The sequence below is a fragment of the Paramormyrops kingsleyae genome, chromosome 13, assembly GCF_048594095.1.
Source record: "Paramormyrops kingsleyae isolate MSU_618 chromosome 13, PKINGS_0.4, whole genome shotgun sequence".
NCBI classification, from domain to species: Eukaryota; Metazoa; Chordata; class Actinopteri; order Osteoglossiformes; family Mormyridae; genus Paramormyrops; species Paramormyrops kingsleyae.
In genome coordinates, this window is record NC_132809.1 from 24,802,793 (window position 1) to 24,817,270 (window position 14,478).

General features: G+C 42.5%; 2 protein-coding genes across 3 annotated transcripts; one reads left to right on the forward strand and one right to left on the reverse strand.

Moving 5' to 3' along the window:
• Positions 1-1,865: 1,865 nt before the first annotated feature.
• On the reverse strand, positions 1,866-7,623 carry LOC111843516 (E3 ubiquitin-protein ligase RNF182-like). Its single transcript, XM_023811160.2, has 4 exons — positions 7,487-7,623; positions 7,155-7,250; positions 4,416-4,546; positions 1,866-2,443 (listed from the first exon to the last, which is right to left on the reverse strand). The coding sequence occupies exon 4, from the start codon at positions 2,433-2,435 to the stop codon at positions 1,866-1,868; it is 570 nt and encodes a 189-aa protein (XP_023666928.1). The 5' UTR covers positions 2,436-2,443; positions 4,416-4,546; positions 7,155-7,250; positions 7,487-7,623.
• Positions 5,937-13,197, forward strand: LOC111843559 (b(0,+)-type amino acid transporter 1-like). Of its 2 annotated transcripts, XM_023811232.2 has the most exons (13): positions 5,937-6,085; positions 7,655-7,772; positions 8,218-8,365; positions 8,456-8,698; positions 8,855-8,980; positions 9,182-9,281; positions 9,420-9,464; positions 10,620-10,743; positions 11,609-11,712; positions 11,847-11,943; positions 12,041-12,190; positions 12,290-12,464; positions 12,749-13,197. In XM_023811232.2, exons 2-13 carry the CDS (start codon positions 7,656-7,658, stop codon positions 12,808-12,810), a joined length of 1,491 nt encoding a protein of 496 aa, XP_023667000.1. In that variant the 5' UTR covers positions 5,937-6,085; position 7,655; the 3' UTR covers positions 12,811-13,197. The 2 variants fall into 2 exon arrangements, with proteins under 2 accessions (XP_023667000.1, XP_023666999.1); XM_023811231.2 differs by lacking the exon at positions 5,937-6,085 and having other exon boundaries at positions 7,635-7,772.
• The last annotated feature ends 1,281 nt before the right edge of the window (positions 13,198-14,478 follow it).

Below are 14,478 nucleotides of genomic sequence, written 5' to 3' on the forward strand. Positions count from 1 at the left end.
TTTTCTGCCTGCACCATTCCTGCAGTCCATTAATTTGAATAAGAAACCAGAATTCCAGTAGGAATTTTTCAGACATCAAACCAGTCCAGGCCAGGCCAGTTTCAGTGTTCCCTTACAGTGGCAAACCTGCTGTGCATTTTCCACTTCAGATTTACCTGGCCCAAGATGAACAAGGCAACCAAATTCCTACTGGAAATATTCAAATTAATTGTTGAAAATGCAATATTGCTAATCCGGGCCAGGCTGATTTCAGTGTGTGATTAAACCAATTAAAGTGTTCTTTTCAGCAAATAGTTATGATGATGCTTTAGGAACCTGTGTATCTGTTTATGGTATCAATTGGAAAAGTCCACAGAGGGCAGGAATATCATGTGTTTCAATCACCAGATGGTCTCATCTTCCTTCAGATGGTTAGACCATGTAACAATGAAGAGTGCACAAAAATCCATCCACAGTGGGATTCCTGTTCTTCACATCATTATTCTTTCCTCCATCTGGAAAAAAAACCTGCAACCAAGACCAAGATAAGCAGCTGGAAGATTAATGGATGGTTTCATGAAAAAAAACATTTGTTCCCACCTTCAATATATAAGTGATATACTGGAAGACTACAAGTAATTCCTTGGAGTGACTGGAAATAATTCCTGTCATTTAAAAGATTCAAGATACAACAGTTTTAATTCATTTTAATGAGAAGGAAACATTTTTGTGGTTTGGAATATTTCACATTTAATGATCATAATTCATTTGCTGTGATTAAAATTTTTTGACTTTTGGAAAATTATTAATTTATAAGAAATAAACACCAGGACTACACACACACACACACACACACACCCTCCCAAAGTTTCTTCCTACTATGGAGTTTTCCTTTGCCTTTACCGCCTCTGTCTTACTCGCTGGGAGTTTTGGGCAGGGATAATGTACAGCGCTTTGAGGCAATTTAATGTTGTGCAAATGCGCTATAGCCTATAGAAATTAATTATATAAACGCGTGTGTGTGTGTGTGTATATATATATATGCACACATACTGTACATATATACACACACACACATTACCATTTCAAACTACGGTTGGTTTCAAATTTATGGGAAACAGCAGCATAGAACACTAAATTGGGTCTTAGATGCAGGCACTACCAACAAGAAGTGGGTACAGAAGCACAGCACTAACAACACTCACAAAGAGCGACAAAGGAACAAGGCAAGGGCAGGCAATTATATACACAAAGAACAAGGTCATCGACAAGGGACAGATGTGGATCAATAGCAGTAGGGATTGGGAGTTACAGCACAATGCCAAGGCCTCAGTCACCAAGGACTCAATCACCAAGATCTGTCACCATGACAAATTACTAACATAAAAGAATGGGATGCCAGCAACATCTACTGGCCAAATGTGGAAACAACAACAGGCAGCACAGGACAAGGCAGGGACCAATCCTGGGAGATGGTGTTTTTTTATATATATTTGCTGATTAGAAATATGCTGTTTATGTAGCCTAAGCTAAGTGCACTGCAATGCAAAAATGCAGTGAAGTGTCTACCTTGTTAAAGTGCACTTTATAAATGCACAAAGAAATGCGCAGTTTATGCAGCTGGGAGCTGAAGTGTGAAACAACTTTATTTGAGATACTGACTCATCCTAGGTAGTTTAAAGCTGTTAAAGTCCAGGGACCATTGCAAAATTTATCACCCCCCTCCCCCTCCCCCAGCGGGGTGTTTATCAAAACCTTAACAATGCTAAAAATAAAAATTCTCCCGGTCAGGAGGAAATCACCACAATATAGATTCCACTTGTGCAGTTTGGTGTGTTAAAACGGACCCCTAGAATTCCGGGTAGAAGCTGAACCACAACCTGCCATCAGGTGCATGTTCCATGGCAGAGACATTGGCAGAAAGTGTACACCAAGCACACCACCAGGCTGCATGGCACCACGCTGACACACACAATCCCCAGGGTGACCTTCTGAATAACCAGCATGTAGATCCCCAGAGGGAATGACCCAAAGTATAGAAAGCCCAGCAGCCAGACCAGAATCCTTGGCATGTGTCTGCAGAGCTGGGAGGGAGCATCCTGCTCCACCAGGCTGGAGGAGAGGCCTTGGGGGGGCGAGACCACCCCCCCGCAATCTGACGGCCAGCATTTCTCTGTGTTCGCCAGCTGGGCTATGATGTTGGAGTCGTCAGGGAGGCCAGCTACCTGACAGAGTGTGATGTCGGTGTCATGGCGACAGAAAGGGCAGCGGAGGCACTGGGGGGTGCCCCCCATGCCCAGGATGCTGCTGAAGCAGCGGGCACAGAGTCTGTGCCTACAGGGCAGCACTTTGGGCCTGCGGCTCTGGGTGTCGTACCTCTGGCAGCAGATCTTACACTCCAGCTCATCGCCGACCGCCTTTGAATGCGATTCTGCTTGAGTAGAGCTCATTTTCATCTCATTTTCTGTTTTAAAAGATGGAAAGACGTCAATCAGACACCACACATATATGACAAGTTTGCTTTAAAATCATTGCGGTTTAATATAGTATAATGTTACAGTGGTGATGTGTACAACAGACATTTAAGCAGAACTGGAACGGAAAGATGCCCTTGTAGAAGAAGGCCTTAGGTTGTTGTTTCCTGATAAATTAAGTTTTCAGGTTGGGACAGGGTGGGTGAAGCGTAGAGCGAACTGCCTCCACACAACAACCTAACCCTGAATATTAAAGCTGATTAGTAATTCTGAGTAGAATCTGCGCTGTAGGTAGCAAAGATCCCTACGCCGTAGCCTGACGCCTGTTGTTGCATTTCTGGGGAGATGCGTGTCAGGCTACGGCGTAGATTTTGCACAGAAATATGAATCAGACTTTAGCATCCACCCTTAACAACAACCTAACCCTGACCCAAACACCTACACTAAGCAACAACCTAATCCTGTGGGGGGGGGGGGGGTGGTATTCCATCAATCTTGATAAACGAAAATCCCAGCTTATTTCAATAAGTCTTGCTATATTAAGTTACAGTTCAGTACCACTACTGGGGCTTATCTTATCCCGCTCAGTAAATATGGTACTTTGAGCTTCTGGGGCCTGTGTCATGAAGCAGAATTTCTTGCTTAGCCAGACATTTTGTCAGATTTGAAATTATCATTAATATGATTAATGTGGCTACATTCTAATTTGATTATTTGTTAATGTTTGCCGTGCTTTGATGTGTACAATAAAGAAAATGTATAAGGAATAAACCTGTATGTCAGCACATAGTACAGTTCTGATAACGGAGCTGGTGCTACTGTATTTCCTAATGAAGTCTGTCATTAAGGTTATTGGCTAAAGATCAAAGACAAACAGCTGCTGAGAGAAGCAGACAGACTGGAATTTTGTTCACTGGTTAAAGGCCCTGAAAAGAACAAAGGAGCTGTGTTTGGTTTCCTTGGTGAGATAAAGCAGCATACTTTCAGTATACCTACTCTTCTGCGCTATTCTGCATACTCTTGATTATTTACACTAACAAGTGTTATGTGAGGAGATTGAATAGATCCTTTGTAGTCGCTAAGCACTTAAGTGTTCTTTCACAAGGTTGCACTGATAGAAGATTTGTGGTCTTAAAACTCAGTGCAAAGTAGAGAGTTTTGGTGTAGTTATTAAGGAGCTCATTCTCTGTGGGTACAAAGTTTGCTAATTTACCTCATCTTCTTATCTAATTATATTAATTGTAAGAGGTTTGTGGTGATGCTGCAATTTGAAGAGTTTGACCTAAATGCCTTCCTGAACTGCACAAGCCGCTTATATCTCTAGGGTCCCGTAGCTTGAGTACTTTGGTTGAAAGAATATACATCAGAATCAGAATACTTTATTAATCCCGGGGGATTTGGTTTTTGTACACTTGCTCCAGCCAAGACGTATGACGAGAACAGGGAATTAAGCAGGCATACAGTAACAATAAAATAAATAATAAAATAGATAAATAGTAGATAAATAGATCATTTCGAACACGTTATATAAAAGTGTGTGCAGTTTACCTCAGAAGCTGTAGATGTGCAAGCATTGTGCTTTACATTAACTTTAATAGCAGCGTATTTATTTTACAATTAATTATTGCACAGTTATTTCACAGTGGTCATATTGGTCATTATATTGCGCAGTTATAATATTCATGGAACGTGTGTTAATGGATTTCCATAAGTCATTGTTTCAGTGTACTAACAAGAATAAACCAGTCTATTGACAATGAGTGACAGACACTGAGGGAGGAGTTGCTTTAAACAATATTACAATTGTACTGTCAAATTATGCTGGATATAAAGTTCTAACATTCTCCATTATTTCATATTGCTCCAATACTAACCCTGTACATTAGATATTTCTAGAAAGTAGACAGTGAAGCAGCTGACTTTACTTCCTGAGAGGGTATTAAACCTGATTGAATAGCTCACCTCTAATTCCAGCTGAGGAGTATGTGTTGGAGAATAGAGGCAGTCCCCCTTCCCTTCTACGTGCCGCTGACTGAGGGGCCACTTTCAGCTTCACATGTTAAGCTGTCAGGGCTCATTTGTGACACGGTAACCTAGCAACATAAGGGAGGCTGAAATGTCCTGATGGCTGAATGGGAGGAGCAGCGATACCATGAGGAGGTGACTGTATCTCCCCACAAAGGAGCCCCCAACACAGCCAGCACGCAGCTGGAAGGGCTACTGTAATGCTGTATTATGTAATAACAGAATGTACCAAATTGAATGATGAAAATAATAACAAAGACAACGATAATAATAATGTCACAGAAACGCTGGTACGGAGCGGGGAATCAAGCACGGGAGTCCAGGGAAGTCTGGTGAGCACGAGGTTCACGCTGAATAAACACACTTAGGAGTATGAAACAAAGTCAAAGACACGCACTTAAATACACTGGACTCATTAAACACGGCTAGAAACTGCTGATAACACAGGGATTCCACACGGGGTAGATGAGGGGGCGTGGCACACAAGAGGATCGGCATGACAAATAGGGTAATGTTACCATATAAAATTGTAATATAATATTCATTTGTGATATTTTGTCAAGTTATTGCGTAATGCGGCATTATTACATAATACGTTTTAACAGCTACCTGTGGAAGTTTAACTGGGTGACAATCCCGTTATGAGCAGAGACAGCTCTTCACCTGGGACACTATCAGGGTGGGTAATAATAAACGCAAAGGTGTTTCTGCCCTCACGTATGTCCTCATGGTATGGCTGAGGAATATGTCACACATTAAAGCTGGTCTTTTTACTATACTGATCAAAAGAGCAGTGCAGCACGGTGGTGCAGTGGTTCGCACTAATGTCTCACAACTGTGGGACCAAGGGTCGAGTGCCATGGTTCTATGTGTGGAGTTTGCATGCATGTTCTCCCCATGCTGTCATGTGGTTTCCTCTGCATATAGTGCTTTCTCTCCCCAAATGCAAAAATATGCTGAGGTTTATTGGAGTTGCCAAATTGTGTGTGTTCGTTCTGAAATGGGTTCGCACCCCACCCTGGGTTGTGCCCTGCCTTGTGCCTATAGGCTCTGGACCCCCCTGAATAGGATAAGGGGTTGCAGAAAAGATGAATGAAACATAGGAGCTACATCAGTTAGCTTTGGCCCTTCGCCCAAGCCTTTAGGAGAGCAAGGTTTGGCTGTTGCCATTGACTCCCCCCATCAGCAGCGCTGGAGCATTTTGGGGGGGTTAAGAGTACTTCTGCCTAGCATGGGATTCAACCTAAAAAACAACCAGGCATTTAACAAATAGTTCCCAACACTATCTTCTTCTCTGTGCAGCAGGTGACGTTGGTAACAATGAAATCAGTCCATTGAGTTAATGATCATTTATCTCCTAGTATGAGATGACAGTATAACTATATCTTGTATAATCTTGCTCTAAAAAGTAGCTTAATTATTACTTCTAGCAACCTCAATCAACATTTAACACAGGACACCAAGCCAGAGAGAACGTACAGTTCCCTTAGTGCATGCTGCTTTCACAGCGGGAACAAGTTTTAGTATCGAGATCCAGCAAACACTGCAGACTGAAACTCCCGCCAAAAAGAGCCCTGGGGGAAGAAGCACAACGGCACCAGAAGCAGGTGACTGCCGACTGGGACGGAAGCTCAGGGGGGGTGGGAATTGAACACTGAAAAAAAACAGGGTGGGAAACTACTGGATGCAGACTAAGGTACCCTGCAGAGCGTCGGCAGCTCTGGCACTGCCAGTGGCCCCTCAGCTGCACACTGGTCTCCTGCAAACTTCACAAGCCTCAAGAGATAAACTGTCACTTTCCCAACCTCACACACGAGTATCCAGGGGCATAATGTTCTGCTGTCACTGCATGATAAGCATGACGTGAAGCTATGCATGGGGGTTATCATGCTGAAATCTTTAACTTCCTAGTATTTTCACTGTGAAAGAGCAGATGCTTACAGTGCCGTGTTACGCTGCGTCCTCTGCCAGACTGCCTATGTCACGTTTGCAGTGTGTACTTTTATACTGAATTGACTAAACCTCAGGTAAATCAGTGTAAATTTTGTTGATGAAAACTATGACGAAAAGTATTCATCAACAAAAAAAAATTTATTGGGCAAAACAAGATGATCAAAAAATCATTTATAATTCCAAGAACTTTTATCGTGGGGGACCGTATAATCTCTGGATGATATGACGGTAGGAAATATTACCCACCCAAGATCGATTTGTGCTACAGTTGGTTTTAGGTAGGAAAAAAACCATACTGACATTATCAATAAAGTTCACATTTAATGTGAAAGAAAACAAGGCTCAGTGTAAGACACATAGAGCGGTAGTAAGAAGTACAAACATCACAAACCTGAAGCACAATGAAATGAATACAAACAAATGGCTTATTTTTCTTTTAATGTGTTTGAAAAGTTCACTCATGAACTGAACTAGGTGTAGAAATAAGCACAAGGCAGTCAGTTTTCACTCGTCAGATATTTGCTTACATTTTTGAGAGAGGACAGTTGAATTTCTATGCTCTGGTGTTTTTTCTTTTAACTTGAATGAAGATTTGCCATATGCAACTATTTTGTTTATGAATAAATCCTGGTTTTATTTATATTTCATTTAATGATAAATAAAATTCATATACAGTGATTTTTGAATTAGCGCAATATTTCATATTACAACCTTTACAATTACCTGCATCTTTAAAGACTACATGTTCAAACCTAATGTCCTGCTATAATATCAGCTTTACAGATGTTTCATTCAGGAATATAGAGGGGAGGTAGAATCCTGAAAGAAATATGAAAATTACGTATTAGGCTGTGGCTAAATCAATTAGTTTCAATGACTGCATGTACTGTAGATCTAAAGCAGGTTTAATCGACTAAGTACTGTGTAATTTTCTTCGACTAAAACTAAGAGAAAAAAAACTTTAAAAATCACGATTAAAAGATAACTAAAATTAAATTGCATTTTTGTTAAAAGACTAAGACTAAAACTAAATAAAAATAAACTGTAAAACTTACAGTGGGGTAAATACTGTACAGTGTCAGTGCTGGGTTAGGTGCACTTTTTTTGATCTTGCTGAAGTCCATAGTGAGCTCTGGGCGAAGTCCATGGAAAGGTGGGAGCACTGGGTTAAGTGCTGGTCTGCCCTCACTTCTGGAGTCGCTTATGTTCCTGACGCCGATCAGCATGGGGAAAGATGCCGTTCAGAAGAGGAGAGACCCCAGAGATACAGGGGCCCCAGATGGATGCCACCAAACTCTGGATGCAGAGGACAGCGTGCGTGGACCAGCGCTGCATAGAGATGTAAGTACAGCAGCTTGGGAGGGACCTGCTGAGTTTTTACTTCCTTATAACAGTTAGTGCGTCATATAATCGCTTACTGAGTCTCAAGTTCATCTGCACTCCAGGAATTCTGGGCCGTAATAAAGTGAAATCATGAACAAAAGTGATCTTTGCCTCAGCTTTGCTGATCACGTGTCTTAATCCATCATGTCAGGTACCCACTGTTATCTCTATTTCAAATGTCTCTCATATTAGAAAGAGTTATACTATACATGGTGATGCTGCCCATGATTGCAGGGGGCTGAATCCATCACAGGGCACGAGGCTGGGCACACCCTGGATGGGATGCCCGTCCATCACAGGGCACGGGGCTGGGCACACCCTGGATGGGATGCCCGTCCATCACAGGGCACGGGACAAAATTTACCACAGCATTATGCTGCTATCACTGCGTTTGCTCCAACAGGTTGGGCTCTTCAGTGGAATCTGCCTGATTGTGGGCAGTATGATCGGCTCAGGCATCTTCATGTCCCCGAGAGCCGTGCTGGAGCACACTGGCGCCGTGGGGCCATGCTTATCCGTTTGGGCTGCAGGTGGCATTCTGTCCACACTGGGTGAGCAGAGCTAGTGAGGCGCATTGCATGCTGGGAATAGCAGAGCTCAGTGAAAACACAGACACTGATCAGCTAACTATGCGTGTCTAGGAGCTCTTTGCTATGCAGAACTGGGCACCATGATCAGGCAGTCCGGGGCGGAGTACTCCTACCTGCTGGAGGCCTTTGGGCCCCTCACTGCCTACCTGTTCTCCTGGATGTCCATCGTCGTCCTGAGACCTGCGTCAGCGGCGGTCAGTGCTCTCACTATTGGAGAATATGCTGCGGCACCATTCTATCAAGGATGCAGCCCTCCAGTGCTGGTCGTCAAGAGTCTGTCTGCCGTCTCCATCTGTAATTATTTTCATATAGTATCTTTCACAACAGTCACCCCAAGGCACTTGATAAGCATGTGTGGCAATCTATTAGTGCATTATGAGGCCCCCAGTGCTACAGTAATGCAGCTCCTTGCTACCTGCTGTAATACGTGCTGTTTGCTACCTGTCCTAGTGCTGATCCTCCTGGTAAATTGCCAGAGTGTGAAGCTGGTCAGCTACGTGCAGAACTTCTTCACTGTGGCCAAGCTCTCCATCATTTTTGTCTTCACAGTGGCTGGGATTGTCCTGCTGGCACAGGGTACCATCAGTTGAAACCACATGTATACAAATACGGTTTTGGTGATTTATATTAACAGCATTCTCCCAGTAATATAATTATACATTGTATTGCATTGGTCAATATTCTTAGCCAATTTAAAGCTTTAACTTTTTTATGAATTTTTAAGGACATGTATGACTTGTATGACTTACTGCTAGAGCACTTTGTTTTTTCATGCAGGGCACACACAAAACCTTACAAATGCATTTGAAGGTGCATCATTGTTACCTGGGAACCTTGGCTTGGCTTTTTACAGCAGCCTCTGGGCTTATGACGGCTGGTGAGTCAGAGTTTCTCTCCTCATTAATCAAGGCTCTAGTGCTGACTTTATTGTTTTCAATCTCATAATATGTTTAATTTAGCCAATAAATACAGTCCTTCTGTTTCACTGTTTGAATTTTTTTCATCTCTCTGACAGGAATCAATTGAATTGCATAACAGAAGAGCTCAAAGATCCTTCTAGGTACATTTTCTTTCCCGAAAGAATAGCCTATCACCTTTTCATGACCAGCATACAGTACCAGTCAAAAGTTTGGCTGCACTTACCCAAAAAAAGGTTTATTTGTACTATTCTCTACATTTTAGAATAATTATAAAGACATCAGAACTATAAAATAACACATATGGAATTATGCACTGACCAAAAAAAAGTATTAAAAAACATATATACAGCTGTGGAAAAAAGACCATCTTAAATATATTCTTTAAATATGGTTTAATCGTGGTTCTGCTGGCAGAAGCTATGCTGAACAGCAGGTTGCTTCCAGGTTCAAAATTTCTAAGACATGACCAGAAACCAGCCTGGTAAAGGGAGGAAGCAACTTTCGAATACTAGGCGTGACTGTTAACTTATCCGACAGTTTCTCATGAATCGTAGGATGACATCAAATGACCTTAAACAGGAATGTGAAACATTAAGTGCAGGTGTGAAGTGCACTGCTAGGACAATTTGTATCAGGCTCCTAGAAGCAGGACTAAAGACCCATAAAGCAAGGAAGAAGCCCTTCAATAATGAGAAACAGAGAAAAACCAGGCAGCAGTTTGCAAAAATAAATAAATATATATATATATATTTTTTGTCAGACACACTCATAAATTGAGAAATGAATGACACTAAAAATTGTGCTGAGGTCTCTTAATTTTTTCCTTGGCTGCATATGTAATTTGTTGGGAAGGGGGACAGCTCTGTGGGTTGGGACTCAGAAGGTTGATGGTTCAAATCCTGTGGTCGCAGAGTGATTCCACCATTGTGTCCTAGAGCAAGGCGCTTAACCGCATTTGCCCCAAGGACTGAGTGACCATACTTTCTCCTCTATACTGGTTTCATGAGGTGACCTCCTGGGATGCTTTTCCAGCTGTCCTGGTCCCTCATATGCTTAACACATCGGTCAGTTTTGGTTCACTTTCTGGTCAAACTCTTCCTGAACCATCTCCACTCTGTTTAGGTTAGGTGGCCTAGTCTTGTGATGTGACCCTATCACTCTTCTTTTGCAGGTGGCTTGGCATGTCCAAACTTTTGATTGGTACTGTACGTTCTACAAAAATGTCATGAGCCAGTAGAACATGCTGCTCAGGGAGGGGAAATTAATGATGGTTAACACATGTGGTGTCCATGTAGGAACCTGCCGCTGGCCATCTTCATCGGGATCCCGCTCGTCTCTGTCTGCTACATCCTGGTGAACATAGCGTACCTCACCGTCATGACTCCCACGGAGATACTGCAATCTCCGGCGGTGGCTGTGGTGAGCGTGTAACCATGGAGATGCCGCATGGCTACTCTCCACAACAAGGACTTCATAAAACCAATACTGAAACCTTCATTATAGAGCATTATACTCACAAGCACTGATATGTAGATTCAAGATTTTATTTGTGACATGCACAATTATACTGGCAGTTCCAGTGAAATGAAACTCTAGCTTGCTCTTGTTATAGTGAAGTAAAATTGAGTTGGGGGAGAGTACTAGTAGTAGGCTAGAAACAAAAGCTAAATAGAAGATAAATGAAAGAGTATTTATAAGAGACAGCGGACAGATGGCAGTATATAGTGTGGATGGTAGTCAGTGTATGAATGACAGTACAGTGTATATACAGTGTGCATAGTAGGTGGTGTTCAGATGGCAGTATGTACAGTGTGCATGGTAAGCAGTGTGTGAAAGGTAATATGTAAAGTATGTGAGGTAGGTAGTGTGTGAATGGTAGTATACACAGTGTGCACGGTAGGCAGTGTGGTAATGCAAGTATGTAGTGGGTATGGTAGGCAGTGTGAAATGGTAGTAAATACTGTATGTGGTAGTCAGGGTGCAAATGGCAACATAAAGTTTGCATTATGTGGAAATTTGCAATTAAGTATAGGATGTCTTTGCACACTGAGAGTGCTAGCGTTAGCATTCACATGATACAGTGAAATAAACAAAGGTACAGTAAGCATTTAGAGAATGTCATGTATGTTGCAGAATGAAATAGTCCACATACTCCTTGATTAAATCCTCTAGCCACAGCGATCCATAAAATCCTTTGCAATTCAGTGTCAGCATGTAAAGGTACCACATGACTTAATTAAACTTGTTTCCTATATTCATATATACTTTGCTCTGAATTCCTAAGACTTTTGGTGACAGAGTCCTGTACCCATTTTCATGGATCGTCCCTCTGTTTGTGGTCTTATCTTCTTTCGGAGCTGCCAATGGTTACGGTTTAACTGGTGGACGGTAAGGAGCTTTCAAAAAGCCTTATTTCAACATGTTAAACTTGAGAAAAGATTTCAGGCACATGGTTCAATTTTAGAAGTGAAGACATTCTCTGACATCTGGCCTGTTGACCACATGGCCACTCTCTGACGCAGGCTGACCTACAGAGCAGGCCGAGAAGGTCACATGGTGAAGATATTGTCCTTCATCAGTCTCAAGCATCACACTCCATCTCCTGGCGTCATCTTCAATGTAAGTGTTGCCCTGTTTCTATGGTGATGTGACCACGGTGACCTGGAAATGGGTGAATCGCATGACCATCTGACCTCACCATGTTCTTGACTTCAAGGGAATTCTGTCGATGTTCTACATACTCCCAGCGGACATCGATAGCTTGATTAACTACTGTAGCTTTGCTCAGTGGGCCTTTTATGGACTGACTGCTTCAGCTCTCATCGTTATGAGATTTACTAGGAAAGACATGAAGAGACCATTCAGGGTGAGGCTGAAAGCAGAATATGCCATGAACAGACTGGAGCGGGCAGACAGGTTCATCACTCATTTCTGAAAAATTAACAACTGTTTTTGTCATACTCAGGTACCACTGGTTATTCCAGCTGTCTTGATACTGATGTGTGGGTACCTGGTGCTGGCTCCCATTCTGGAAAAACCCCAGTGGGAGTATTTCTACTGCATTGCCTTTGCCCTGAGTGGACTGATACTTTACTTCCCATTTGTTCGCTGCAAATTAAGCTGCTTGAAAAAGGTCATGAGTAAGTGATCAAAGTGCACGATGACCCTGAAATTGTGTTTTCAGAGTAAAAACATCTTCCACTCATCTCATGTTGACCACATCATTTCCACATTCAATGTTCTGCCATGAACGTAAGTAGGTCCATGATCACATAGTCCCAAGCAAGATCAAAATCGAGAAAATGTTAAAGAGGTTAAGAGGAAATACACTGGATAGCTCATTGAACAAGTTTTGCATTGGCAACCTTTGTGAATTTGCAATGTATATTTCAGCCAGCATCTCGCCTGTGTTCTGACCTTGCAGGACCACTCACCATACATCTCCAGCTGCTAATGGAGGTGGCTCCAGCAGAGGCAGCTGAGTGACAGTGGAAAGTGAATCTTCACATATGCAATATACACAAATGTCACGATATGTGAACAAAAACAATGTGACACAAACAAGCTGTGTCTTTGGCAGTGGGCTCAAATCCACTCTCAGCTGCCATTCATTTATTTCATTGCTCTAATTATGACCAGTTAACCATTCACTCAGGTCCTGGTCCAGATCTGTCCCCCCAGAATGCTAAGCTTTTCCTATCACTCGTCCCTTCAGACTAACTACTGTCAAAACACTAAATAATAATAAATAATATTAACCGTAACACCAACACCACACCTATGGATAGTTATCCTAAGTGCTGTCAGTATCACTACCATATACTATAGGCATACAGATTACTAAATAAATTCATCCCATATTTTATTGCATAATATTCTGTTTTTCATTATGAAATATGTGTACTCATGCTAGATTTAGCGGACAGCGTATGGCTCAGTGGGTTAAGCCTCAGTGCCTGTGATAGGAAGGTCACTGTGGGCACTTGAGCTAGGCCCTCAGCCCTCAGGGCACTGTTATGGGTGGCTACCTTTCTGCTTGATCTCACCTATGGAGAGCAAATTGGGGTAGGCAAAAAAAACAAAAGTTCCCCACGGGGATCAATAGGGTATAATCTTTTCAATGTACTCATTTCCACTGTGTACTGTAGTGATAAGCCCGGTGTTCTTACAAGTTAAGCTACTTGGTCGAGTTAGGCTACCGTAACTCTAATCGATAGCCCTAACCATAACAATAGCCCCAAACCCTAAAACCTAACCCTAATCTCAAGACCGTGGAACTGCACATGCGCAGAAAGGCTCGGTCACACGTCTCCATACTGTAGGTAGCATTGGTCGATAGAACACCGGGTTAAATGCAGCTTTCGTTAAATGAAACCGTGATAAACGTCTTCAAAATGTACAAACGCAATTTAATATTTCTGTTGCACATTTACATTGACGGAACTACGTCTTTTCCCCCTTGGAATACAAGAAAAGAGCGGTGCGAACTCCCGACAGGGGTGCAGAATTCCGCACAACACCGGCACCCCCCCGGCCCGTTATGAGAGACAATAAGCACCACCTGACCAGCAGAAATATGCAATGATCAACCATTTGAACCCAACCCGACACACACATCGCTAACATTCTCCTATATAGGGAAAACGTCTATATTACTGAGTAAGAAAAAGCGTTTTCTTATTCATTTCTTATTTGGTGGCACAGGCGGTAGTGCTATCGTTCAGCAACTGGAGAGTTGCAGGTTCGAGCCCTGGTTTCTCCGGTCCCCATCAAAGTGTCCTTGAGCAAGACACTGAATTTCTGATTGCTCCCGGTGTGCAGGTTGGCACATTTGGCCTTGCATGGCAGCCTCCGCCACCGGTGTGTGGATGGGTGAATATGAGGCATAAATTGTAAAGCGCTTTGAGTACTTGTAGGAGTAGAAAACCGCTATATAAACGCAGTCCATTTACCATTCAAAAAGGACAGGCACTGGTGAAACACGCGTACTGCCTGTGACCAAGCGCACAGAATTTGGTCGCAAAACAGAATGCTACGGCAACCCACAACCACCAGTTATATTCTTGATCTTGACATTTTAGGTCTGCTTCTGTTTTTAGCATTGAAACACACACCTTAATTTAAATAAAATCGCACTGATATATACGTAAACCG